Source organism: Amblyomma maculatum, chromosome 1 (genome assembly GCF_055883805.1).
Source record: "Amblyomma maculatum isolate TAMU_Amacu chromosome 1, ASM5588380v1, whole genome shotgun sequence".
Classification (NCBI taxonomy): Eukaryota; Metazoa; Arthropoda; class Arachnida; order Ixodida; family Ixodidae; genus Amblyomma; species Amblyomma maculatum.
In genome coordinates this window covers 411,258,044-411,284,540 of record NC_139344.1, presented here as the reverse complement: position 1 = coordinate 411,284,540, position 26,497 = coordinate 411,258,044, and the positions used below count along the sequence as shown (strand labels likewise).

The window sequence follows — 26,497 nt, the reverse complement described above, 5'->3', positions numbered from 1 at the left end:
TGACATGCCTTGCAGTCCATAATTCACGCGAAGCTCTCGTCATGGAAGCTGAAGCCAGTCATGAAATATATAAATGTAAGTGCAAAGTAGGGCGTTTGCTCACACGCGCGTGAGGCGATATGTGGAATTCTTTGGAGTTTTTGAAGTTTCCATCACGATGTATGCGAACTCTAGCGGCTCTTTGTTACTAAATGCTTCTAATTTTAAATGTTTTCATCTTGCAACTGGAAGCTGAAGCGACACTCGAAACTGAAATTTCAGATAGGAACTCAAGCAGCGTCTGCTTGCGAGCATGGTTCACAATCGTCCTACATCAATTCCTTATGCCCCAAACAGTGCCTGAAAAGTGTTGAAATTTGAAAAAAGAAATGCGTAAAAATTTTGTAAAGCTACGTTATCTATCGTAGTTTTTAAAACTCCAGTTGGAATTTTGCTCATTTTCAACTTAGCGAGGAAATCCTATGCTGGGGGGGGGGGGGGGGGGGGGCTCATAGTGACTAGTCTGATAATGGCTACACTACTTGCGGGAACATTTTTTCAGTCTCAGCTTTACCCCCTCATGTTTAGCCCTACCGTGTACATGGATTGCAGCGGAAGATACACTGCGCTAGGTTTTCAAGCCGTCGGCATGGCACCGTGTGCGGTATGCCGTACGCTTAGCGGCGCGTCGCGCCGTTGCTTAACAACTGACCGCGAGCTGGGCCGCGGCGCGTCGCGCTATTCGATAATCACGTGATGAGGGAAAGTATATAATATACGGGTAGACAGCAGAGGCTCTGGCAGTAGGGGGTTGGAGCAGGAGGCTGCAGAGCAGCCAAGTGGCACCGCCGAAATGAAGCATTGCGGAAAGGCGGTCTGAGGAGACAGAAGAACAGCGTGCCGACTGATGGAAAATCGGCGACGGCAAGACGCGGAAAGACGGGCTCGTTCGCTATCTGAAGACACATAGAATTCGATAACATCTTGCTCGTATGAGTTGAGCGATCAACAATCAGCCACTATAACGCAGTGGGGAAGAACCCTGGACTTGGTACTACTGCGAAGCACTGCAGATTAAAACCATGTAATTGAACGGGTGAAAACAAAGTCTCCCTACTTTACTGGTCATCGGAGCGTCTTCGTTGGGATAAATAAAGCTTAAGCCGTTACCTAGTTTGTGTGCTCCCCTATAAGCGGAAATTAGCGTAGGCAGGGGGCCGTAGCTTTCGCTACACAATTAGGCTTAACCTTAGTTAAACCGCAGGTAATTTTTTTTTCATCGTCTTCCGGGTCGGTCTCACAGGCGCGTCGGGTAAATAGATACAGAGCTCAACTGAAGCTAGGTTTTAAGCAATGCACTTGAAGTTTCCGCTCTCCACAAAGTCCGGCCTGTCGGCTTTGTGAACAAAAAATTGTGAGCATGATTCAGACAGGTTATGGCTACAAAAAAATACTGCATGTTCATGTTTGACGTCTGTCTCCTGTTATGTAATGCTTTACCTGGTGCCCATGTTATTAATTTTATCTATTTTTACCACTGCGGCATATAGCTGCCCATCATTCTGTGGAAGTCATCGTGCTGTGGTTTTTTCTCCACGCCTATGCGTAGCGTTTGCCTGTCATATATTGGAGTATCTGCCTAGTCAAGCCTTTTGTCTTTTCGGCCGTGCCCCGAACATTCCTAATATGTTGAATAAACGTTGTTCTATTCAGCAATGTATTGTGCAGAAGAGTGTAACAATACAACAAAATATTTTTAGTTCTATCGTAACGTCAGGTTTCCCTGCGCTACATTCTTCAGTCCTCTATTAGAGAGATTTAGCATACCGTGATCCGCGATCCGCCACCGTGACCCTCTACCGCTCGAGGGCGGGACGCACAAGCTGATTGGTTCCGATGCGGCAGGTCAATGTGCCGACATCAAGTACGTGGCGCCATCTATTGGCATCAAAGTGATCTGGGCATGCGCAATGGAACGCACGGTGGCGGCTCACGTTAGCGGATCGCGGATCACGGTGTGCTAAATCTCTCTACTTTTTCGGTTCCGCATTTCTGTAGTTTTGCAATTCTTTTCTGTTTCAACTATACACAGCTTTAAAGTCATCAGAGAAATTTCTGTTGCTACAGCATTCTCGCAGTTAAAAACGGCACACAAATTTGGTTGTGAAAACAGAAACATTTCCAGGAGACGAAGGGACAAGCATAAGGCAGAGCTGAAAACAAAAATTCATTCAGGATGCTGTCATCATATGAATCCAGCAGTGCAGGAGAAACGGACAATAGCGAGAAATTTAAAGTTAGGGATACAGTGCCACACTGGCAGCCAGGCGTTTCGCGAGTTGGGCGATTTTAAGGAAGTAGATATTTCAGTTCTTTCGTTGCGAGGCTGCCCATAATGTAGGAATTCATTGCCGCCACTTTTCTTGTCTTTCTTTGCCAAAAATTAGCCCGGCTGTCGCAAATTACAAATAACAAATAACTAGAGAGATCCACAATTATGAACCAGGGCGCGGTTTGCATCGGCACACCATATGTTGTCATCTCATCAAAAAGCACAGTATCTACTGCTTTTTATCGCAGAACTGACGAAGTACCTTAATGTCGTAGTGGTATAGGTTCACCTACTTGCAACTTGTCTATATCTTCGCTTTGTCTATTCTACAGTACTGGAATTTTTATCCGAATAGCATTCTAAGTAAACTTTCGTTGTCAGTTCAGCGTTGTGCTTTTCTCATCGCGTCCTCGTGGCCTGGTGCCTTTGCAGAGATTCACTTGAAGCTGTGTCTGACCTGTTCGCCCAACAGCTCATGTTGTACAGAGAAGCTTTTGTAGCTTTTGTTCCGACCGGAAGCTGGCAGGTGACATGGCCCGGAACCGAGTTTTTCACGTCACGTCATGTGGCATGTCCGAGGTGGCAGAAGCTGCCAATTCGTGTTCCTTCTCTCATGAGGGGGTAAGGGGAACGTCAATAACAGGGAACTGAATAGCCGACAGTCTTTTTCACGTAACGCCATGTGGCATGTCCGGGATGGCAGAAGCTGCCAACTCATGTTTCTTCTCTCAGATGAGAGGGTAAGGGCAACGTCAATAACAATGAACTGATCAGCCGACCAATTTTTTCGCTTCACGTCGTCTTGCATGTCCGAGATCGAAGCTGCCAACTTGTGCTCCTTCTTTCAGCTGAGAGGGTAAGGGGCACGCCAATAACAGGGAACTGATTTGTCAATAGATTTTTTCACGTCACGTCATGTGGCATGTTTGAGATGACATAAGCTGCCACCTCGCGCTCCTTCTCTCAGATGAGAAGGTAAGGGGAACGTGAATATTATTAAACGACCGTTTTTTCACGTCACGCCATGTGGCATAGATGACATAAGCTGCCAACTCGCGCTCCTTCTCTCAGATGAGAGGGTAAGGGGAACGCCAATACCAGGGAACTTATTAGCCGACCAACTTTTTTACGTCACGTCATGTGGCATGTCCGAAATGGCAGAAGCTGCCAACCCGTGTTCCTTCTCTCAGATGAGAGGAAAGGGGAGCGTCAATAACAGGGAACTGATTAGCCGACCGCTTTTTTCACGTCGCGTCATGTGGCATGTTCGAGATAGCAGAAGCTGCCAACTCGCGCTCCTTCTCTGAGGTGAGAGGCTGAGGGGAACGTCAATAAAGGGAGCTGATTAGCCGATTGTTTTTTCATGTCACGCTGTGTGGCATGTCCGATATGGAAGCTACCAACTCTTGTTCCTTCTCTCAGATGAGAGGGTAAGGGTCACGCCAACAACAGGGAACCGATTAGTCAATCGATTTTTCACGTCACGTCATGTGGCATGTCTGAGATGACATAAGCTGCCAACTCGCGCTCCTTCTCTCAGATGAGAGGGTAAGGGGAACGTCAATAACAGGGAACTGATCAGCCGACCGATTTTTTTACGTCACGTCATGTGGCATGTCCGAGATGGCAGAAGCTGCCAACCCGTGTTCCTTCTCTCAGATGAGAGAGAAGGGGAGCGTCAATAACAGGGAACTGATTAGCCGACCGTTTTTTTTCACGTCACGTCATGTGGCATGTTCGAGATAGCAGAAGCTGCCAACTCGCGCTCCTTCTCTCAGATGAGAGGGTAAGGAAAACGTCAATAACAGGGAACCGATTAGGCGACTGATTTTTTCACATCATGTCATTTGGTATGTCCGAGGTGACAGAAGCTGCCAACTCGCGCTCCTTCTCTCAGATGAGAGGGTAAGGTGAACGTCAATAACAGGGAATTGATTAGCTGACCGATTTTTTCACGTCACCTCATGTGACATGTCCGAGATCGCAGAAGCTGTGAACTCGTGTTCCTTCGTTCAGATAAGAGGGCAAGGGGAACGTCAATGACAGGTCAGACATGCTGCTTCTAGGTCCCAGAGGCACTATTGTACGGCTCGGTTCAAGGTTGACTAAAGTGATGGTCTTACACATAATGTGGTATCTTACGATTGCGTTCTAATGAGTATATGTGGGATAATAGTGGTTAGTAATAAGCTGTTGTTGATTAAGTGAGTGCCAAAGTGCTTACGCATAAAGGACCTGTTCGCCCAACAGCTCATGTTGTACAGAGAAGCTTTTGTAGCTTTTGTTCCGACCGGAAGCTGGCAGGTGACATGGCCCGGAACCGAGTTTTTCACGTCACGTCATGTGGCATGTCCGAGGTGGCAGAAGCTGCCAATTCGTGTTCCTTCTCTCATGAGGGGGTAAGGGGAACGTCAATAACAGGGAACTGAATAGCCGACAGTCTTTTTCACGTAACGCCATGTGGCATGTCCGGGATGGCAGAAGCTGCCAACTCATGTTTCTTCTCTCAGATGAGAGGGTAAGGGCAACGTCAATAACAATGAACTGATCAGCCGACCAATTTTTTCGCTTCACGTCGTCTTGCATGTCCGAGATCGAAGCTGCCAACTTGTGCTCCTTCTTTCAGCTGAGAGGGTAAGGGGCACGCCAATAACAGGGAACTGATTTGTCAATAGATTTTTTCACGTCACGTCATGTGGCATGTTTGAGATGACATAAGCTGCCACCTCGCGCTCCTTCTCTCAGATGAGAAGGTAAGGGGAACGTGAATATTATTAAACGACCGTTTTTTCACGTCACGCCATGTGGCATAGATGACATAAGCTGCCAACTCGCGCTCCTTCTCTCAGATGAGAGGGTAAGGGGAACGCCAATACCAGGGAACTTATTAGCCGACCAACTTTTTTACGTCACGTCATGTGGCATGTCCGAAATGGCAGAAGCTGCCAACCCGTGTTCCTTCTCTCAGATGAGAGGAAAGGGGAGCGTCAATAACAGGGAACTGATTAGCCGACCGCTTTTTTCACGTCGCGTCATGTGGCATGTTCGAGATAGCAGAAGCTGCCAACTCGCGCTCCTTCTCTGAGGTGAGAGGCTGAGGGGAACGTCAATAAAGGGAGCTGATTAGCCGATTGTTTTTTCATGTCACGCTGTGTGGCATGTCCGATATGGAAGCTACCAACTCTTGTTCCTTCTCTCAGATGAGAGGGTAAGGGTCACGCCAACAACAGGGAACCGATTAGTCAATCGATTTTTCACGTCACGTCATGTGGCATGTCTGAGATGACATAAGCTGCCAACTCGCGCTCCTTCTCTCAGATGAGAGGGTAAGGGGAACGTCAATAACAGGGAACTGATCAGCCGACCGATTTTTTTACGTCACGTCATGTGGCATGTCCGAGATGGCAGAAGCTGCCAACCCGTGTTCCTTCTCTCAGATGAGAGAGAAAGGGAGCGTCAATAACAGGGAACTGATTAGCCGACCGTTTTTTTTCACGTCACGTCATGTGGCATGTTAGAGATAGCAGAAGCTGCCAACTCGCGCTCCTTCTCTCAGATGAGAGGGTAAGGAAAACGTCAATAACAGGGAATCGATTAGGCGACTGATTTTTTCACATCATGTCATTTGGTATGTCCGAGGTGGCAGAAGCTGCCAACTCGCGCTCCTTCTCTCAGATGAGAGGGTAAGGTGAACGTCAATAACAGGGAATTGATTAGCTGACCGATTTTTTCACGTCACCTCATGTGACATGTCCGAGATCGCAGAAGCTGTGAACTCGTGTTCCTTCGTTCAGATAAGAGGGCAAGGGGAACGTCAATGACAGGTCAGACATGCTGCTTCTAGGTCCCAGAGGCACTATTGTACGGCTCGGTTCAAGGTTGACTAAAGTGATGGTCTTACACATAATGTGGTATCTTACGATTGCGTTCTAATGAGTATATGTGGGATAATAGTGGTTAGTAATAAGCTGTTGTTGATTAAGTGAGTGCCAAAGTGCTTACGCATAAAGGAGGATCCCAAGGAGATTCGCACATGGTAGACATTGACTCTGTCGGGTCATACCCTTAGAGGTGCAGCTTGATTTTTTACAGATTCTGTTTTGGAACTCCGTAAAAATCAATTCCCTCTGATCTCTTTTTATGCTGATGTTATTTTTTCAAGGAGCCGGCTTAGTTGGCCTACCAGTTAGGTTTTCTAGCGCCAAAATATTCAGGGGCACTTTGGCTCACTAAAGTGCTTCAAGGCGGAAGCCTTCCCCGCTGTGCTGCTTAGGCGCTGGCGGCGAGACTGTTTGTGGTTGACTAGAATTGTGATAGATACTGCGCTTTCTCTTTGCTGCCAACCAATTTTAAACACCAGTGATGCCTGCTTTACTGCGTATATTTCTATATATTATCTGTGGTGCGGCGTTCGAGGAAGCTCCAAATGAAAGACGCCGCAGAGATGCTTGTCGAACGTAAGGTGGGGTCAGCTTTGCATATGCGTGAATCTCCTGATGTCATCACCATGTATGACGTCATGACCTAAGGCGACGTCAATATCACTTCTGATTATTGACGGTCATGACGTTACTGCCTATGACGTCACCATCTGACGGCTATGGACGTCTCTATCATCACCTGGACTTTCTGATTACTTGTTAATGTCTGGTTAGTGTTTGTTAAACACCTCTTAACTAGTAAGCGATGGTTAGTGATAGTTATCATGATCTCCAAATGGATGGGTTCCTATGGGCATCTGCTTAACTATTTTATGATTATTCGTAAGTTATGATGAAATAATCTTGAAAATGTCCTAAACCATATTCCGATATCATCCGATTGCAATCGATTAAACATGGATTCAGTGGTGATTGGCATATGCATAAGGCATGCACCCGAAGTGCGGACACATTTGCTAACGTCCTTATGAGGTAGTAAAGCTCCAATGTTCGTGTCGCATCACTGCGAGATTATTTTGTACTTTATATGCGGCTTACTAATCCCGAAGCGACGTCGGCTCTGAGGAACGTAGTAGCGGAAGTCTTCAGTAATTTTGACCACCTGATATTGTTTAATGTCTACTGACACCCCAGAGTGCAATTGCCATTTCGTCTCCATCGAAACGCGGCCGCAGCGGCAGGTATGGTGGACGTGGCATTCAGGTCAGCAGTCAATCGTTCGAAACACATAGCCACTCGCTGCGTGGCGTAGAAGCATAGAGGAAGGTCACATAGAAATCTGTTCGATCCATACAGCATTGTGATTTCTTTTGTGTGGTTAAGAAGTGGGAACACCTTGACTGTGTATGCAGGGAATTCAGAGTGAGAAATTCAAGGTTTTGTTTGAACAATGGATGGTGGCTGTACATTGCTGTTCTTTTTAAGCAATACTACAGAACACAGAGTGAGACTTTTATTGTTTATCTCAGTTTACCAATTAGTTGAAAGCAAGTTAGAATAGCTTTGCTCATTGAAACTAGCATACATGATTTTATTAGAAGCTTTTAGATGGTCGCAATCTACATATAACTTTGTTTCACTGGATACCTCCAGCACGCACGAGTTTCGAGATATTTCCAATTTCCATCGTATCCGCTTAACTTCACATGCAATGCTGTGGCGCTTTTCACATGGCGCAACGTCTTATGAAGTTCGACAAGCAGGACAACAGACGAAGCTTTAAACTGTTTCTCCATAAATCTCAATCCTCCCAAGGTAAAGAATGCCCTACACAAAATCTTGGTTAAAATAGGGACAATACGGGGTCGGCAACCATCGTTTTGCGTAGATCTTTTGACACCATGATAGAGATTGTGCGCAATTATATCGAAATACACGTGTCGCGGGGATGCTAGCAAACTGAATACAAAAAGGAGCGTATTGGCTGATGGGAATGTGGTGCCCGTTGTATCAAGGATAGGTAATAGAAAAATTTGCTATTTTATAATAAAGAATGAAAATTCCAATGAAATGTGAGCACATTTATTTCAAAAGCTCGTTAGGCGCTTGGGCGTATCCGAGAAACACACTATACAATGCAAATAATGCTAAATTGGGTGAGTTGGTGCATTTGCATTATGGGAAAGTAGCGCAAAGAAGACACGGGCACAAAAGAAGAGATGTGGTCCCAAATATGCTTCTCGAAAAAGCCCTAGGTGCAACAAAAAGCGAATCGATATAACTAATCACGAATGGAGTGTTCACGGTAGCGCGACAAGTCGGCCTTCCTGTCGTCGTCTTAATATTCTGGTCACGAGATGAGTGACCGTTCTTAGTGTAGAAAGGTTTCATTGTGATAATCCGACATAATCCACACCAATGAAGTCGTTCGAGGCGTAGTTATGTCCCTCCGTATATGCTTCAGCGATGCGTGTCAACAAATCCAGATGCATCTAATCACGCAAATATTGAACAGTGTCCTTATTTGTTTCTTGGCAAATGAGCCATGCTTTACGGAAGCCCTTGCCGAAGCAGTCCGCAGTGAGACCCATCTGCACTGCCTTAGTCACTTCAATTGCGGCGAACAAACATCCAAAACAGACGTTCGCAGCTGGCGATCACAACCAGGTTCGCAGTGTGAGCCACCTATAATTGATCACCTTCAGCGCTTGAATGACATCACGTCCGGTGAAAGGATCCAGCAATTTGCACTGGGAGGTGAAAACAGCGTTTTCATCACAGTAATCGAGGGTAACACTTTGTGTGAAGTAAATATGTCAAGCATGCATTTTTGGCCAATGTCATCACCCCAATCTCGGCAAACACTCGCCAGCACAAGGTTGGGCATACCCATAGCCTGATTAAAACATTTGCCTGGTTTTACGCTCTTCGGATAGAAACTTAACATCACGCGTTATCGAAGCCTTTTGCGCTTTTTGCCTGCAACGCATCAAAGCGTAGCTTGCAACGCATTGCAGCTCTCGAGGCTTGTGGTAGCTGACGTCAGTGCTCATGCGAAGGACGCTGACATAAGGCAACCTGTACCTGCCGCAGGTGCTGCCTTTTACGGCTTGCGCGTTTGACGCCAGCATTCAGTAAAACTGTGCCGTTTTGTCGGCAGTGCGTAGTATTTGTTTATTGCGTTTTCACGGTGTTCTCGCGGTGTTCTTTCCGTGCGCCCGTCTAACGGACGCCCGCAGATACTCTTCAATCTCCGCGCTTGTTGGAAGTGGTAGTTTTTCGGTTACGGGGATTTTTTTACGGAACATCTTAATTTGTGATAAACCAGTTACAATAACTCTATTCCTCCTTTTATATGGGGCTCACATACACCGTACTATTGTGGGTGAAGCAGTGAAGGCACTATTGAAAGTATGGGCTTATGGCAGAGTTCAAGGCTATGGACGTTCAGTGTGCGACTTTCTAACCCTCTAGTGATGACGTACAGAAACTTGCAAAACTTATTGATAATTCTCCTTTTCATTTTCTTACTTTCTTTTTTATATCTTTTAAACGGGTAGCGTTGGCAGCTGGACATCGCCTAGCTGATCTCTTTGCCTTTCCGCTCTTTCTTTTGTCTTCACTGTTGAACCGCTGTCAATTGTAATTAGTTAATGTTCGTTCTAGGGTGGTCGTTATAATTGGGCTTGCTGTGGTCGAGTATTGAGCTTCCAATATAAACAAGTATGCCAGCTGCAGTGGACAGCTCGAATATAATTGACCGCAGTTAAGTTGCTCACATTACCCTGTCACTTCGTGTCCACATGGTCGTACGTGTGAAAACAACGCGTTTTTCTCTTCCTGATCCTCTTTCTTGCATGGGCTGTTATGCAGGACAAGATGCTATAGGCTGTTACGTTAAGGCAGTTGACATTCTTTTGCTTGCTAGTTAGCAGGTGCGTTACTTTCTAAACATTGTAAGCGCAATGCTTGACCTTCCTGATAGCGTGGAGGTCGTGATCCATGATGGCGTAACTTGTCTTACCCCCCCAAAGCTAGATATATTTCATTTGTTGCAGGTGTTCATGTGCATGATATTTATTGCGAAGAGGCTGCACGGTGAAGGGGCGCCAGGTATTGCCTGTACGGTGCATGGTTTGATCCTGACCGCTCTGATCAGCGACGTACTGGACACTGTGGAAGCTAAATGGGGCAATGTGGTAAGCGCAATTCACTGCTTTGATGACGGCATGGGGAAGTAAGTGTACTTGATTTAATGTTTCTCTCATGTATTCCAGCAGGAGGAGTACGACAGCTTACGAAATCTTGGAGTACTGAATAGGTTAATACTACTGTGTGGCTCTGCATTTTTGGTCCTTGGAAATTTCCTCACAGTTGGATTTGCCGATCGCCCAACAGTACCGGGCGCAACACTTAAGGTACGGTAAGAGTTGTTCACGTCTTACATTTGTGAAAACTTTTTATGGTTAACTTCCATGATTCAGTGCACGTAATACATGGGAAAAGGCCAGCACGTAAATCCCCTTCTGACGGGAAGTTCGGTTCAGCTATTGGACGTTAATACTTTTCGGTTGCTGTGCAGTTTTCCTCATTTTCAATAATATCGCGTATGCGTCGGCTGTCCCGTGCTGCTGCGGACAAAGGAGAGGTGACATCATGCAAGGGCAAGGGCGTGACCGGAGTTCCTGTTGATGAAGTGCGCGTAATATGGCAGGATGTCCTGATTATTGCGGATAAACATCTTCCAATAATGTGCTGTTAAGCATCGGTGCCTCAAGTCACAGTGACTGATTGTTTTATCCTTCGAGTGTAAAGCGAGTGATACAGCGTGTATTTGCAGTAAGTTGCCTAGAATGCTCGAGAAATGACTTGCGATGCATACGTACGAAAAACAAATAGCACACAACTCTCGGTATTGGTGCATTTAGTTGTGAGCTAAAGTTCATTAATTAGCGACGTTAACGCATGCTTAACCATACGTCTGCAAATAAAATTATTCACAGTAAATTCTTAGTTGAAGCCAAAATCGCCCTGATGTACCCGGGGCCATTACCTATTGCTGGAAGCCGCTTTACCGATAGAGCTAACTCGGAAGGAGAGCAGGTGAATTGTATTGCGACAGCTAGTTTACCAGTGACTCGAAGAGGTAATCGTGTTGCTCCAAGGTATAGGGGGATCCACCAAGGCGAGGTAGATTTATAACCAAAGATTAATTACTTCAAAAGAATAAACAAATGTCCTAGAGACGTCACTGGGAAACGGAAACGAAGTTTGGTATCATGCTTGCAATGTTGTGCGTTCGTGCAAATACTGAGCCATCAGCAGGCAGCAGACAGAACACAAAAAAAGCGTCTGAAGATTTAGCGATAAAACTTTGCGGATATTTCGTCACACGAAGCAGAACAGTCAAGCACACTGTACTCTCCACTCTCAGCAGAAGCATATGTCTGATGGGCATGCTCATTCCCTCACCCGATTTAAGCTCTGATTTGATTCGGCTCCACTGCATCTAGAAATGGACGCTCGCACAATATTAATAAACGACCGAAAGGCTATGCAATACCATAAGCCTTGTAAACTGCTAGAAATTGGAGGAATTTTCTCTCGCTGCCTTTTCATTGCTAAAACCTTTTGCTATCCTTCAAGACACATCAAAACACTCCTCTCCATCTGGAGTCATAGCATGCTACATGAAATATATGAATGCAAACTTCAAATAAACCAATTTCAAAACAGACGCTGCCCATGAAATAACAAGTATAATTCAGCGAGGCGGTGAATGAGTATCACTGCAGAGAGTGTGTCATTGTACGAATTTAAATTAAGCTTGTTGGTGTATTGCCATTAGTATAAGTTATCATCACAAGACTGCGCTATCATACTACTCGTTATATATTAGCAAAAATAGCTGTCTCCGTTTATCATTGAGCAGTACTGTATGGGGTAAAGCAATATGAAGAGGCATAATTTGTCACATCGACCAGTCTGCTATTATGCGGCATTATTTTTGCTTTTTCATCAAGCGTTTCCCCACAGACAGTAATATCGTGATCTTTTTGCGACGCCGTCAAGTTCGAGGCCCAAACAAACGTTAATATTGTCCGTGACCGAGAGGTCGAGATTAATAGTAATACGACTTGTTCTGATTAATAGTAATACGGCACACATGCATGTACCGAGGTTGTATAGATGGAGGGGCTCGTTTTAAACCAACTGTCGATGCCGAGTGAGTGCAAGTGCATGCAGCCTCCGCTTGGGTTTAAGACCACCGCACTTTATGAAGCCTGCTTTTCTGGAAATGCTAGGCGGCGACTACTTGTTCATTAATTTTAGTCTTATTTTTCGTTTTTAACGCACCTGCCAACAGCATGTGGTAGCCTACCTGGATGGTACATGGGACGAAGAGAGAAAATAATGCATTTGGGAACCTAACAAGACTTTACATTGGAGCATTATCTTTGCGGCAATGTGCTACAGGCATATATGCTTCAACTACAAGATGCTGTATCGCACGAAAAAATGAAAACACATTGTGTGCAGAGTAAGGACAGATGCCGATAGAACAGCAAGTGTATCAGAGGCATCCCACAATGGTCAGGCACATGGGTAATGCAAATACGAGTGCTGGCAGGAGCAAAATCATCAGGAATGGGTAAAAAAAAAATATCACCATCCGTTCACGATCTCCCAGCTGTACAAACCGAAACGGCAGCTGATAGAATTATATCCACAATATCTAAGGTGAAAAGTAGTTTTTACGTCAGAGCTGACAGCACACTAAGAATAATACTGCTAATTGTATTTTAGCGCAGTTAGTGTTACCCTGAAGCTCCTTAAACAATGAACATAAGCCCATCATTTCATTGAGAATGGGCAAAGAAGTAGCAGATGGCATAGGAGCAAATCAAAAAGAAAAAAGTCTTCGCTTGAATATGTGTCTGTCATAATAGTAGTTTAGAGCAGAATTGCGCCTTTTAACATGCCAATATTAAGGCCATCATTCAGCTATGCAAAAACGTGCGTGCCGTCACATGAAGAACAGCGGAATATGAATGAAATGAAACTTCTCAGAAATGAAAATTTATGAGAAATCGAACCAGGAGCCCTTGGATACCAATCAGACGCGCAGGCATGTCGTCCGGTATTGGTTACAGTGGGGTTTTGGGGTTTTGTACGTCGTGTGGTCTTTCATATTATGTGGTAGCATACGCCTGCATGCTAATGAATATTTGTTAGATTAAAGATATCTAATTGAGCAAATACTGATTAGGCGCCGAAGAAAGCGGACGTTGATAAGGACGCACGTACGCAAATGAGGATCCACAAGAGGTGCCGCTTTCAGATCCCATTACAGCGGTAGCGTCTTATCCTTCAAAGTGGGCAGATGACCCTCGAAACATTTTTGTGGCATTTCAGCCAAAAGAGCACTCAATACATGAAGTGGAATGTAGACCCTCGATAGAAGAAACATGCGTAAGAAACATGTGTAATCTGATGATTCAGTAATGACGCCAACGTATCGATTACATGAAATTCGATTGATTGCATCGAATGGTAACAAATAGTAACAGGTCAGGTTTCAGCGCTTGCTTGTGAAAAACTCCGTTCTCTCAATTCAAGTTTTGGTTGGAAGGGTTCAACATCAGAAAATGACTCAGACATTGTAGGACGACGCTGTGGAGGCCTGAGATAATTTCGATCCCCTAGCGTTTTTCCCATCTTTTGTCACATCGCATTACAAACAAGGCGTTTGACTGCCCGTCATTCGCCAACAGCACAGACACCATTTTGCAAAAGTGGACAGTGAGTATCACTGCTCACCGGTCGAAACACCGATGCACTGCCAGCGGGAATTAAAGCAATTGAATATTTCTGTGATCTAAAGAAACCATAAGAAAAAGATTTTTGTTTTCACTTTTGATCCCTGTGGGGCTCCAACGTCACTGATGCATGGCTCAAGCGTCGTTTGCGACGCGAACGCTTTGTCTACAATTGGGCGGGTAGGGATCAACCCAATCATAGAAACATAACACTGAAGTCGTTTTGACCGTCACCTGATCACGACGAGCCCGATTGTTAAAAGTTACAGCTATAAAAAAAAATACGCTTTCTGCCATGTATTACACTGTGACAAAATCGCAAAAAAAGCAGCGCAGGTTCGCGTCTGTTACCTTTCCTCATAGAAACCGTACTCTATTAGATTAAGACTGCTTTAGGTGAAAGCAGGACTGTTCGCACATGACCGTTTCGAAAACGCTGGATAAATAATTTGACAGAGCGATGAGTTGTTAGTGTAATGAGGACCACCCAATACATGCAGAGTCGCAAAATTTCAGTCTTTTTCAGAGAATGCGGAAAACATTATGCAGCGATATATTGAATGTATATAAACGCTAGAATAGGCGCTAGTAATGCATAACATATTTGCAGGAGGAAAATCGGAATGCCATATCTACCCACCGATAACTTAAGTTTCATTCTTGTGTTTAGGCTTTATTAGCGTTCGTGTTTGTGGTGCCTCACTCCTGTCGTTGTCCGCATTGTGTTACGTTTTTATTCATTCTTCTTGCAGCAGTGATTACTTCCTCTCTTGTTATTGAACTAATTACTGAGAAGTAGTCGTGACATACCCAGAGTGAGGTAGAACGAGAGGAAGAAGATGAAGGTAGAGCCAACGTTTTGACTTGCCGAAACGTTGGCTAGACCGGCGAACTGAGGCTTCCCCCCTCTACCTTTGTTCAGGGCTCCTTCATACCCAGAGTGAGCGACAGAGGATAAAGGAAGAAATCGAACTGTATTTCGAAGCAAATGAGACTTTTATAAGCGGACGTATGCAGCGAACTCTGCCTAGTTTGTGCATAGAATACGGACGACAGTTTTGGCGGCTCCTTAGGGCACTGGGCTCAGAGACAGGGACTTGCTGCTTTGTCATCTCCATAATATGGCGCTATTAGAGGCAACATTGTTACGCTGTCTATGACTTGATATCACTTTTAGAAATCAACAAGTATTCTGAATAGGAAGGGCCGAAAGCAATGATTGTAGAACATATGCAGCGAGGAGGCAATCGCGCATCTCCTCTATGAGCACCTTGTTTTTGGGATCGAAACATGTATGTACTTTTCAGTTGTGAACTGGATCAACGCTTACTGCGTTCTGCCCCGCGGGGTGGCGCAGTGGTTACGGCGCTCGACTACTGTGCCCAAGGAAGCGAGATTGAATCTCTGCCTCGGTGGCTGCGTTTTGGTGGAGGCGAAACGGAGGGGCATCCATGTGCTGTGCGATGTCAGTGCACGTTAAAGAACCCCAGGTGGTCGAAATTTCCGGAGTCCTTCACTACGGCATCTCTCATAGCCTGAGCCGCTTTGGGACGTTAACCTTACAAACCAACCAACCTTACTACGTCCCAAAACTGCGAGCCGTAGCATTCGACTAATCTCAGGCATGTAAATTTGCGCTGTTATGCTACCTATGGGCGACTGCCTTTAGCCACAAATTGTGATTGTGCTCCTCGCTCTTTCTCTATTCACCTCTCTCTCCTCTGCCCCCCCCCCCCCCCCCGGCTATCTTTCTCGGCACACGGTAGCCAACCGAAAAAAAAAAACCCTACTGTTAACATCTCCACCTCGGTTATTCCTATTTCTTTCTGTCTTAACGAGCCCAGAAACTCTACGCTACTTGGAACCATTGTACCCCATTTTTATTATCATTTCACATTTTATTGCCTTGCGAAACATTTAGGTCTGGACCAACGGGATACTGCTCAGTTAATCTGCGAGCAGGGATACCTTTGCAAAGTTGGTTTAGACGCGCAGATATACAGCCGCCAAAATCTTTACCTGGCGTACGTGACGCAACATTTTCTGGGATTCTGAGTGTTTCAGAAGAGGTAACCTGCAACACGTCCAATTATAAGTGAGGGCTCACCAATTCCTTGCATAATCTTACCTTCCGGAAAGTTGTATTCGCCCTAAAGCACAAAATCACAGTAAAGGAGGCCATCGCGCGCGTAGTTAAGATCTGAGCGGCTCTGCGTCGAAACCAAAGGGTTTTCACTTCAAGCGTCATTTTCATTTTTTACCGCAGCGAAAATCTCGTGATTTGGAGTCCTGCTGCCCATTTTCAAGAATATTGGTGACAGTTATATACAGGTAAGTAAACCTGGGCGTATCTAACACGCATGTGAAGAAATTTTTTCTGAGTCCTTGTGCTAGATTCGGAGACAAAAGTTGCACCGAAAATTGTTTAATGTTTCAGGTGTCTTGAGCAACGCTTGAAGGTTTTGTGGTCTTTGAAGCTTAACACGCTGCGCAATATTCAGTTGCGCAGATTCAATAGGATGATAAATAAGGGATTCACCATTTGAACCACTCGAAATATACTGTCCATTTCCTTTTGGGACATACGTCTACGTCCACTGCAGCTGAACTTGTAACCCTTCTAGAATCTATTCGCACCATATGTGGAGAACCACCTCAAAAATGTTCTATATTCATAGACTCAAAGACTGCATTGCAAATTTTATAAAATTTCTTACGCCACACCACCTACCAGTCTCTAGCACTAGTCGTCATGAAGCTCTATACATCTGCCCGACTGCAAGGCTACATGATAATTTCACAATGGATCACTGCCCATTGCGGGCTCCATGGAAGTAAGCAGGCTGATGTTGAAGCAAAACGGGCCCTCAGCAAGGGCCTCCAAACAGCCGTGCCTTTTTCAAGAACAGATACGACGTGTCTTCTTACGCATAATATGAAGAATGCTACGGCAGCTTACAGGACCTAGCCAGACGCCCGACACATCCATCTAAAAAGGCTCCGTCGAACATTGACATTTTATGTTCCACGTAAAATTCCGGTATGCTTGCTACATAAACTTCGTTTAAACTTGGTTTTCACGCGCAAGTACTTGCATTTAATTGAACAGGTGGACTGCCTGGAGTGTCCAACATGTGGCATTCCTGAAACTGGAACATGTGTTGGCATGTCCAATGCATGCGCGAGAAAGAAATGTGCTAGCTGTTTTTTGAAGCTTTTGGGCAAGAGCCCTCTGTAGGAGAAACTGCTGGTGGGCGCTTGGCAGGACAAGGGGAAGGGCGTCCAGGCTGTGCGAGCTCTTTGTCGTTGTTTGTACGCCACTGTACTTGATTCGCGCTAGTAAACTAAGTTGCCGTGCCTGTATATGTTTTCATATACCTTCTCCCACATCGTCATCTTTCATGATCCTCTTTCTTCTCCCCTTCCCCAGTGCAGAGTAGCAGGAGAAGATTTTAATCATTTCGGCTAACCTCTCTGCCTTTCCTTTTAATAAATCTCTCTCTCTCTTCAAATGTACATTGAATCGTGTTCACGTAACACCAGTAACAAATGTTTTGAAGTTTTACAGCAGCAGCTTCTATCAGGATTTTTCGCGACATTGCGGTAGCAGTTTTGGCCACACTCCGCGACAAATGTCTACGCACACATATGAGAAACACAGGTGTAGGCTGACGCTTTCCTGACACTTCTCAGTAAAGAGTAGCATGTCTATAATTTTTTATACACTAATGTAGGCGCTTGGGAGAGGAAGCCTTCATCGGAATTTTTCTTCGTTATACGCTGAAGTAAGGAGTAGGCTGGGTATTAGAGGGGTGCCAGATACGGGACCCGCTAGGGAGAGGGAAATATGTCGCGACACACCGCGGTATCTGGACAGAGGAGAAACAGCCCCGGCCCACACCTTCCGATAGAATGTTTGATGTCTGTACAGTGGAATAAGCCAGCTGAGCAGCGCGATCCAGCAATAATAGACACCGCTGCGGCACACCTGCGGCTATCACGGAATTTCACATTCCATAGATGTGACCACGACGTCTATTTTGTTAGCACAGAGATGCATTATTTGACGTGCACTCATCAAGCAGCCATTAGTTGCCACGTCGCCACTATGACCTCACCGGGGAAGGATGTAGCGCAAGCGCACCAAATATGTAATTACTTGAATGCTATTTCGTTTTCCGTCGGCGATCAATCTTGTCATCGTTTTCACGTTGTTACGCTTTTGTTTTTTGCAGGCATATCAAAAACATGGTTACCAAGTCAAAAGTAATCTTGGAAGATATGCCGAGGCTGCCGTCACGACTTCGATGCTGTTTTGAAAGTGAAAAAGAATCCCGAGAGTTCATGAAGAAGGCGCAAGTATTTTAACTGAACAATCTGTAGTCAAACCAAATGAATAAGAACTTCGCGCAGACGATTAGAAGCAGAGCTTATTCATGGAGCTTCGAATGAAGCAAGAAAGAGGCAGTTGTAAATGGTTTGATTTGGTTTGGTTTGCAGGCTTCAACCAGTGTCCCCGTGGAAATACCATGGTTTAACCTTCCAAAGCGATACAGGCGGTGAGAAATGTAGAAGGCTGCAGACAATTGGTGTTTTAGATGGATTGGTGTTTTTAACGTGCACTGGAATCGTACAGTATCCGGGTGCCGTGTTTTTTGTCTGTACCGCCGCAGCAGTGGTTGAACTTGAGTCTATCAGCTCGGTAGTCGAGCACCCTAACCAGAATATATGCTGAATACGAAATGGAGCGATGAGTTTGCATAAGAAGACCAAAATGATTGGTCATTTTTATACTGAAGTCGAAAATCGGAACATATAGAGCTGTACAAACGTTACGCATAGTCATGCATTATAATTAGTCAGGACTCAGGACAAATGCTTTCGACAAAAATGACGTGTCAAAGGTACGCTTGGGATTTGCATCACAGGGACGCCGCCATCGACTTTTCCGCTAACGGTGCAGGTAATGCTTTTGTTATAAAATATCATTACCTGAAAAGCCATTTAAAGGGGTGTTACATAAGGTGGGGAAAATTGAAAAATACATGTTCACAATAACAGGAAACGTTTTACATTGTCAACGAACTGATGTGAGCAAATGATGGTACGAATGTTGTCTAGAAGGCCTACCCTAAGTCTATCGGAACCCAGCAAGCTCGTTTAGTTCTCCATCTATCTAAGTCTTCATTTGTCGGTCACAGGCAAACTTTATAAATGTTAATAAACGTCACACTTTCGTCGGTGGTGCAGAGGGGCCCTTGTGTACTCAAGGAAGCGAGTGTCCCAACTTGTGCCACCAGAACAACAGTCTCGTGCACCAGTTACTCAGATAAAGAATTCTGGATTCATCTGAACAATGATTCACGTATGATAGCTCGCAGAATTGGGAGTGAAAATACTAAGCTTTAGGCATAATTAGAAAGCGATGGCCTCAGCGGAGGATAAAATGTTAATTTCACACTTAGCCCAAGAGAAGCACCGATAGCTGCGGTACAATAATACTACGGCAGAAGAGTTCAAGCCATTATTGCACATGTAATAGCAGCATAGGAAAATACATTTTTTTGTAAGAAAAAAAAAACAAAAATTAGTAGAGCTTACCCTACTGGCTTAGCGCATTGATCACTGAAAGCTGGTTGGTGTCAGCGGCCAGACGTCTTGAGCAGCCGGGCCCTGTTGGCTTCTTACTGTAGGCATGCATACCCGCCATTATTCTGGCTGCGGTCACCAATGCTATCGCGTTTCCGACAGGTAAGGTCTGTCTGGTGGATACAAGCAACAAGAAAGGTAACATATGCACAGGCATATATACATACGTACTGCACGCGCGAGAAGCCAGCCGCCCAAATTCCATATCCATATAAGATTACAAGCCGAATAATATTTTTGCCATATTTTTTCTTTAAATGTTGCCACGAGTCGGTTTCTCACAAGCAGTACGCCGTCGCCGGGACATCATTGTTTAATGGAATGGATAGCCTGAATCCGTAGCTAAATGTGCTGACATCTCTGTTTAAATGCGAATAAGGTGTTCGGTGAGAATACCTCTCTTGCGCTGCGGCATTGCTGTCTGTAGTACTAAAAAGGAAGTATGCGGGTTCGACAACCTTTATTTTTATCACTATTATGCAATTTTTACTTTTCCTTTCATAATATCACCAGGTGATGCAAATTTGTGGCGTAAGCGATGAGGCTCGAGATAAATAGAAATTGAAATATCCGTATTTCATGCCAGCTCTGAAAGCAAACCAGCGGCCCCTTTTGCACTTAGCACTGTTGATATATATTATATACGACAATAATTTTTTGATAGAACGCATACTTACTTACGAAACGAAAACGCTGTGACAAGTGACGCCGTTTGCACACTCCTGAGGTTTTGCTTTATGAAAATAATTGCTGTTCATTTATTTTTGCAGGTGTGGACGCAACCCTTACCTGTTTATGTGGCTAGTCATATGTCATGGTTGGAGGGAACATCTGTGGTCGAACGCTGTTACCGTGATTTATTATTCCGCCATCCTTATACGAATACCCTTATTTCAGTGAGTGCACAGTTTTGTTTTGACTGTAGTCCCTTGATTGAAATTTGTTTACAATACAGCTGCGGCGTTCGTAAACTCATGTTGTAAAGGCGAGTGTGCTCGTATTTTGATCATCCTTGCCTTTTGAAAACGCTGTGGTTATTAAACCTACTGCTAGAGTGTATCTCTATTCGATGTGTTTCACATGTAAAGTGTACTGTAAACTGTATGTATTACAAAAATGGAAAATTACTTGAGTGCGCCCGCATGGTTAAAAAACGTTTGTAAAACCCTTCGCTGCCTAACAAAGAATGTGCCGTTGTCCAACGGAGTTACTTTCTCACCCACGTTAATAATTTCCAGAGAAAGAATCCGAATAGCATATTCCTATCTTCGAGGTGCATGCGTCCATCCGTAATTCCTCGTAATTCGCGGCTAAAAGATGAGTTTGCCTGCATTGCACATTTCTGCTTGTTTCGTGCATTGCTTGTTTCATATTCGTTTTCTGCCTTGTCTCGTGCACAGCGGCCTGCTGGCAGGCAGTGATGGGCTCTCCTTCAGCCACAGTGTCCTCTTGCTCACCGCCTCCTGTGTCGCTGAGTGTCTCGTGTCCAGTGCCTACACCAACTTTACCGTGCGCAGCCAGTTTAGGGCTCAAATGCTGCTCCAGATGGCAGTCTTCAAGAAGGTAACTTTCTCCAAGACACTGCGAGTGCGGTGGTCTCGAGCTTATGCCTCCTGCGTACACCGCTGCTGACAGCTCTGTTGGCTCACAGAAGTTAGTGCGACGTGTTGCGGCAATGTTACTATGGAGTGTATTGGGATGTATCGCTCGAACAAAGTGCAACAAGTGCACAGTGCACCTTCACCAATGCGTCCCTGCAGTTTGTAGTCGCTGGCTGCTTGCACCGCATAGCTGTTCCCTCCTGGACTTCGGCAATGCTCTCACTGTAGTTGTGCCTGTAGGAAGAAGGAAAAGAAAATGTACGGGCCTGCTATTGGCTCTGTTGCTGAGCCACCTCCGCTGTTTCGTGCGGACAGAAGAGAAAATAGAGAAGAAAGAAAAGGAAGAGGGAGAGGAAGACGCGCGCCGCAACAACAGCGGTCGTCCACCACCTAAGCGGTGGCGGGTGCAATGACGGCCTACAACAGACAAAAATTCGGTGGCTGGCTATAGCCGCCGCCGCAAGCGGCGTTGGCATACCGTCCCAGCCCCATAGGGCCAGGAACTGCCACCTTTCCCAGCGATGCACACATTGTGCACTATTGGCAGCGAAAGTTGTGTGCACAACGTGTCACAGGGCGGTTCGGGGTTTTTACGACGGTTTTGGGCACCTTCGCCAAGCAGTAGCTTTGCGGATCAAAAAGAGTCAACTGACGGCCCTTTCTTAAAATAAAAAGATAGCGCTAAAGGACGAGGACAGAGGAAGGGGCGTGGAATGTGTCGCCAACTAGCCCAGCAACAAGCTTTATTGACGGCCCTTTGTATAGAAATAGCAGGGTCACCTTCTTGAAACATAGCCGAGGCTTTCGGAGAGTTGCGCAAAAATGTAGGCTCGCTGTAGGTCGAGTGCAATACACCCTTTGCTATTACTATTACTGCATTACTTCTTGCAACCAATGAAAGCGAACGGGACAATTGAATCCAAGTTTATTTCGTCAATATTAGAATTGGTTACAAAATGCACAGAAGGTGAGTTTCCAAAAGTATTGGCACCTGCGATAGATTAGAAGTAAATATATATACAACGATAAAAGCAAACTAAACGTTCGTGGTGATTAGGACACATAATTTTGTGATACATGTAGTAAAGCGCGTGTCATCAAAAGAATAGTATTTGACAAAAAAGAACTCAAAAAATACATTGAATAGCACATCACACAGTAAACTTTTAACTGTGAGAGCTAAGCGGATGATTTAAGTTCTTGAAGGTAACCTTTTGGCGGTAGCAATTATTCCTTTCTAAAGAGTTTTGCTATATTTCCAGTGTGATAAATAATCTGAGCTTATATTTATTATTTTTAAACATATTTTTATTTTGTAGCATTTTATTTTATTCGTCTTTGATGATATACATTCGCCGACACCTGGATGTCTTTAATTTCCAATCATTATTGACCCTAAGACACAGAATTTTCACTGTTTCTGGAAGGGCGAGTTAATAAATAACTTATATTGGCGATAGAAAAAAGGAACTGAAATGTTCTCCAACTAAACAAGAAGTGTGTCTCTTGTACCAACTCAGTGGTGTCAGTTCGGAAGAGAAAACTTACGAATATCTTAAAAAGTACGACTTTTCTTATGCCTCCAAGCTAACATAGTAGTATTTATTTGAACGCTGCGGCTCTTTAAACCTGTACACAAAACATGGAGAAATGCTACTTCTGAATATCTGAAGCTTCTTTGGCTTGCCTGCGTCAGTTTATATAAATATGTGTGTGTGTGTGTGGAAATTGATCTGTTCGCGCTTTAGATTGAATGTCAAACCCTAAGATATAAAGGTGATTTTGTGTCAGTCATGTCGTTGATATCGTATAGTTAGGCTTGCACTGTGACCACATTTGCATATGAACAATGGGAGTGGAAGTGAAGACCAATTGTCCCTTAGAATTGCCGAGTAGATTACCAGTGCGGACAAAAGTAAAGTGGGGAGGGGGGACTGGGGGGGGGGGGTGCGTGAGAGAATTAGGTGATTGAACGAAATTGCAGTGTAAGCATCGATGGACTTGCTGCAGCTGGTGACTTTCAGCTTTCTCAGACAGCACTTATAAATGCGAGACGACTGTACAAATTTGCAAGATGCTGTTAGCAACCTTTTGTGAGTACTGTCTAATCATCCAATGACTACGAAAATATCTCATATCTTGTTTTGTGTTCGCACAGAGTTGTTTAAACTTTTGTAGAGTAGCAATAGAATGAGCGTTTCACTATAAATTTCAAAACAGTAGAACGGTTTGTAGAGATGACTTGTGGATATATTCATCCTCATGATGAAGACTTACGCTAGGAGAAAAAAATTGCCTTTTTCAATACTTTTCAGTTATATTGGTTTCAGTTTCTCGTGTTCTTTACATGGTTTTCCATGTTATGGTTGTTTGTTTTACTGTATAATGTGTTCTCACCACTTTTAACTGTTCTTAGTTTATTCTAGTTGTATTATTTTCTGTATTTCGCACTTACATTAGGTGTTTTGTATTGCCTTGTTCAGTTTAACCATTATTGCGCTTTGTTAAATGCGTGTTTTATGATTTATCACTATTGGCAATGTAACACTTCCCTCTATAGTGCGTATGCGCTTGAGGGTAATACGATAAATTAAATGAAATGATTAAAATAAATGAAATGACGCGTGTGTCCACAATATCTGGGGTTGCGTTGGAGAGGGCTGCTAGGAGGGCAGTGGTCGAGCCTTTCATCCTATAGTAGACATACAGGGAATGATTGTGATGTACAATGCCGGCAAGACGCGGAGACTGGCTTGTACATAACACTGGTGCGCACAGGTAACCTGTCTGTCTGCTGCCGCTGTTTCCGCCAACACTGCGGGGTTCGTGTCTTCACTGCTGGCCGTTGACGCATGGGCGGTATCTATCGTCACGAGTTTCCTCGAGAATGCTTTGATCGGGCTGCTGTGCGTGCCCATCGTCCTGGGTGCTCTGGCTCGCGAGATAGGCTATGCGCCCATGCTAGCTTGCATTGCCTGGCTGCTCGTCCTCGGAACTGCCTACTCATTTATAGAGCCGCTACTGGACAAGAGCTGCGTGAGTGCAACATTTTGCAGTTTGCAATTGCAAATAATTCGTGAAGTGGAAATTATTACGGGGTACTTGTAGTATATAAGGCTTCGGTGCCCTATATGCGTAAGGAAATAGGAACTGTAAATCGGGAAGAACATTTCACTAGCGAAGGATGGCACCGAAAACTTTGCTATGAGAATCATGTGGGACCGTTCAGTGCTCCTGAAGCTGTACTTTAGCTGGGTGGCGACTAAGAGCATTTCTGTTTGGTTCTCGACAGTTCATGATGATTTTAATTTGGTAGCAGTAGACGTTTTAGGTCAGTGTTTATCCTAAGGAACGAATCCCTCAAGACTGGGAATAAAGTTTTCAACATTGAATATGCTGCACTAACATTCTGCTGCTTCGCTTGCATTATGTGCTTTGCATTGAAAACGATTGCACTGTTACATTATGACTAGCGTAGAAATACTTGGTTACTAAATTGGAAATGCGAAGCGAGAACTTCACAGATGCGACAACTAGATCCTTTGCATTATAGTGTCGTCCGTCATAACCATGTCATAATTAACGAGTCAGTTCACAGCGCTCGTCTGCCTATGAGGCATGGTTAGTACTTAAGTTGTTGCGCGTCTTCCCTTTTTAGTACTGCCACAAACCTGTGTCGTAATTTAGCGGTTGAAAAAGATATTCACGGCTTATTCGCTTCAACATATCTATATTTTTCTATCCTTCTGTCCCCCTGTCACGTGCGCACACTTGTGGCCTTTCAGGTATCAAATCGACTTGGCGCATTGGACAACTCTGGGCAGTTTAATCGAATTTAGCTTTTATATGAAACCGCTCGTGTGCTGTGCGATGTCAGTGCACGTTAAAGAACCCCAGGTGGTTGAAGTCTCTGGACTCCTCCACTACGGCGTCTCATAGCCTGTGTCGCTTTGGGACGTTAAGCCCTAGAAACCAAACCAAACCAAACCGTGACTTGTCCCACAACGAGAAAAAAATGACGGTTTAGATGTCGCTGCTCTCGGGTTTCCTAAAGGTTACAGCTACTGCGGCTAAAAAATAGGGTGACATCAAGCATCCATATGACGCTCACAGCAAGCTGGGTATCCACGAATTACCACTGCGTGAATCCAGACCCAGCTGCGACAGAAAGCCGCCGCCAATTCAGTCTATACAGTGTGTTCCAGGGAACATGTTTTTGTATTTTGAACGCGCTGAGTTTTAACGCTACTCAGTTTTCCCTGCAACCATGTCGTATCTGTGGCCGTTTTGCTGAGTCCTTTGGGTAAATAGGAGGCTTTTTAAGAGCTTGTTTATTTTTCTTTCTTTGATAAGCTGACAACCACCACGCGAACCAGATGGCGTACTGGGCAGATTGGCACATTGTGGTCTGAGCAGGTGTTCAGGGCATATTAAAGTGAGACATTCGTGTTAGTGTTATTGCAAGGGAGCCAGAAAGCATACCTTGCAATAAAGAAAAGAAAGCACAGTATTAATTTCGTGCGTTGTGTGCAACATAATGAACAGCACGGCAGGTCTGACACCAACAACACAGCTGCTAGCTTGTCACATGCTGCACGAACGTTTTGTCGTCTATCACAACAATGCGCCACAAAGAAGACTGTCCTCGGTACAAAAGCTCGCTTGCGACAGCACAAAAAAGGACATGAAAGAGCAATTGCTCACCTATGTTTGTAGGTGTCGTTATTCCCCTTGCTCGCACTCGTGAAACACAGGACACACATCGTATTTCAAGCTCCGCATGAATGTGTCAACCCTCTTAAAGCTGTTAGATATTTATTTGGGATGACCTTTTATTACTTTAAGATATTGTCTTTGGTGTTAATGTTAATTAATGTTGCTAGAAAAGGTTATACTGTTTCACATGCAGCCGTATTTTCATAATGACTAATCATAGAGATCTAGTTTTTGTTCGGTCGCGTCACATTGCACACATACATAAACGTGTTTCACGCTTTGGATAAAGCCTTTCCTACTTGCATTCAATTTCTCGTTTTTATGTTGGTGCTCTATCTTTGTTCAGAGGTAATCGATAGCTTTCGTACTGAATCTCTTGGGCAGCGCATGGATGTGAGACTCCAGGCGCCGTATTTGGGACGTTTCTTTTATGATTACATCCGCTGCAGCTGTTAACGTCGAAGTTCTCTATGGCAAACCATGGCACTGTAACAAATGATTATCTGGTCATTAAGAAAA

The 26,497-nt window shown here is 44.6% G+C and overlaps 1 protein-coding gene across 1 annotated transcript in view; it reads left to right on the top strand.

Moving 5' to 3' along the window:
- Positions 1-26,497, top strand: part of LOC146208933 (multidrug resistance protein mrp-7-like) — a 112,921-nt gene that overhangs the window by 30,173 nt on the left and 56,251 nt on the right. Inside the window, exons 2-8 of the mRNA XM_084579547.1 lie at positions 10,251-10,391; positions 10,476-10,610; positions 16,279-16,343; positions 18,248-18,372; positions 20,434-20,557; positions 21,062-21,224; positions 24,041-24,298. Of these exons, the coding sequence (XP_084435673.1) occupies positions 10,251-10,391; positions 10,476-10,610; positions 16,279-16,343; positions 18,248-18,372; positions 20,434-20,557; positions 21,062-21,224; positions 24,041-24,298 (1,011 nt within the window). The remainder of the gene's footprint in view (positions 1-10,250; positions 10,392-10,475; positions 10,611-16,278; positions 16,344-18,247; positions 18,373-20,433; positions 20,558-21,061; positions 21,225-24,040; positions 24,299-26,497) is intronic.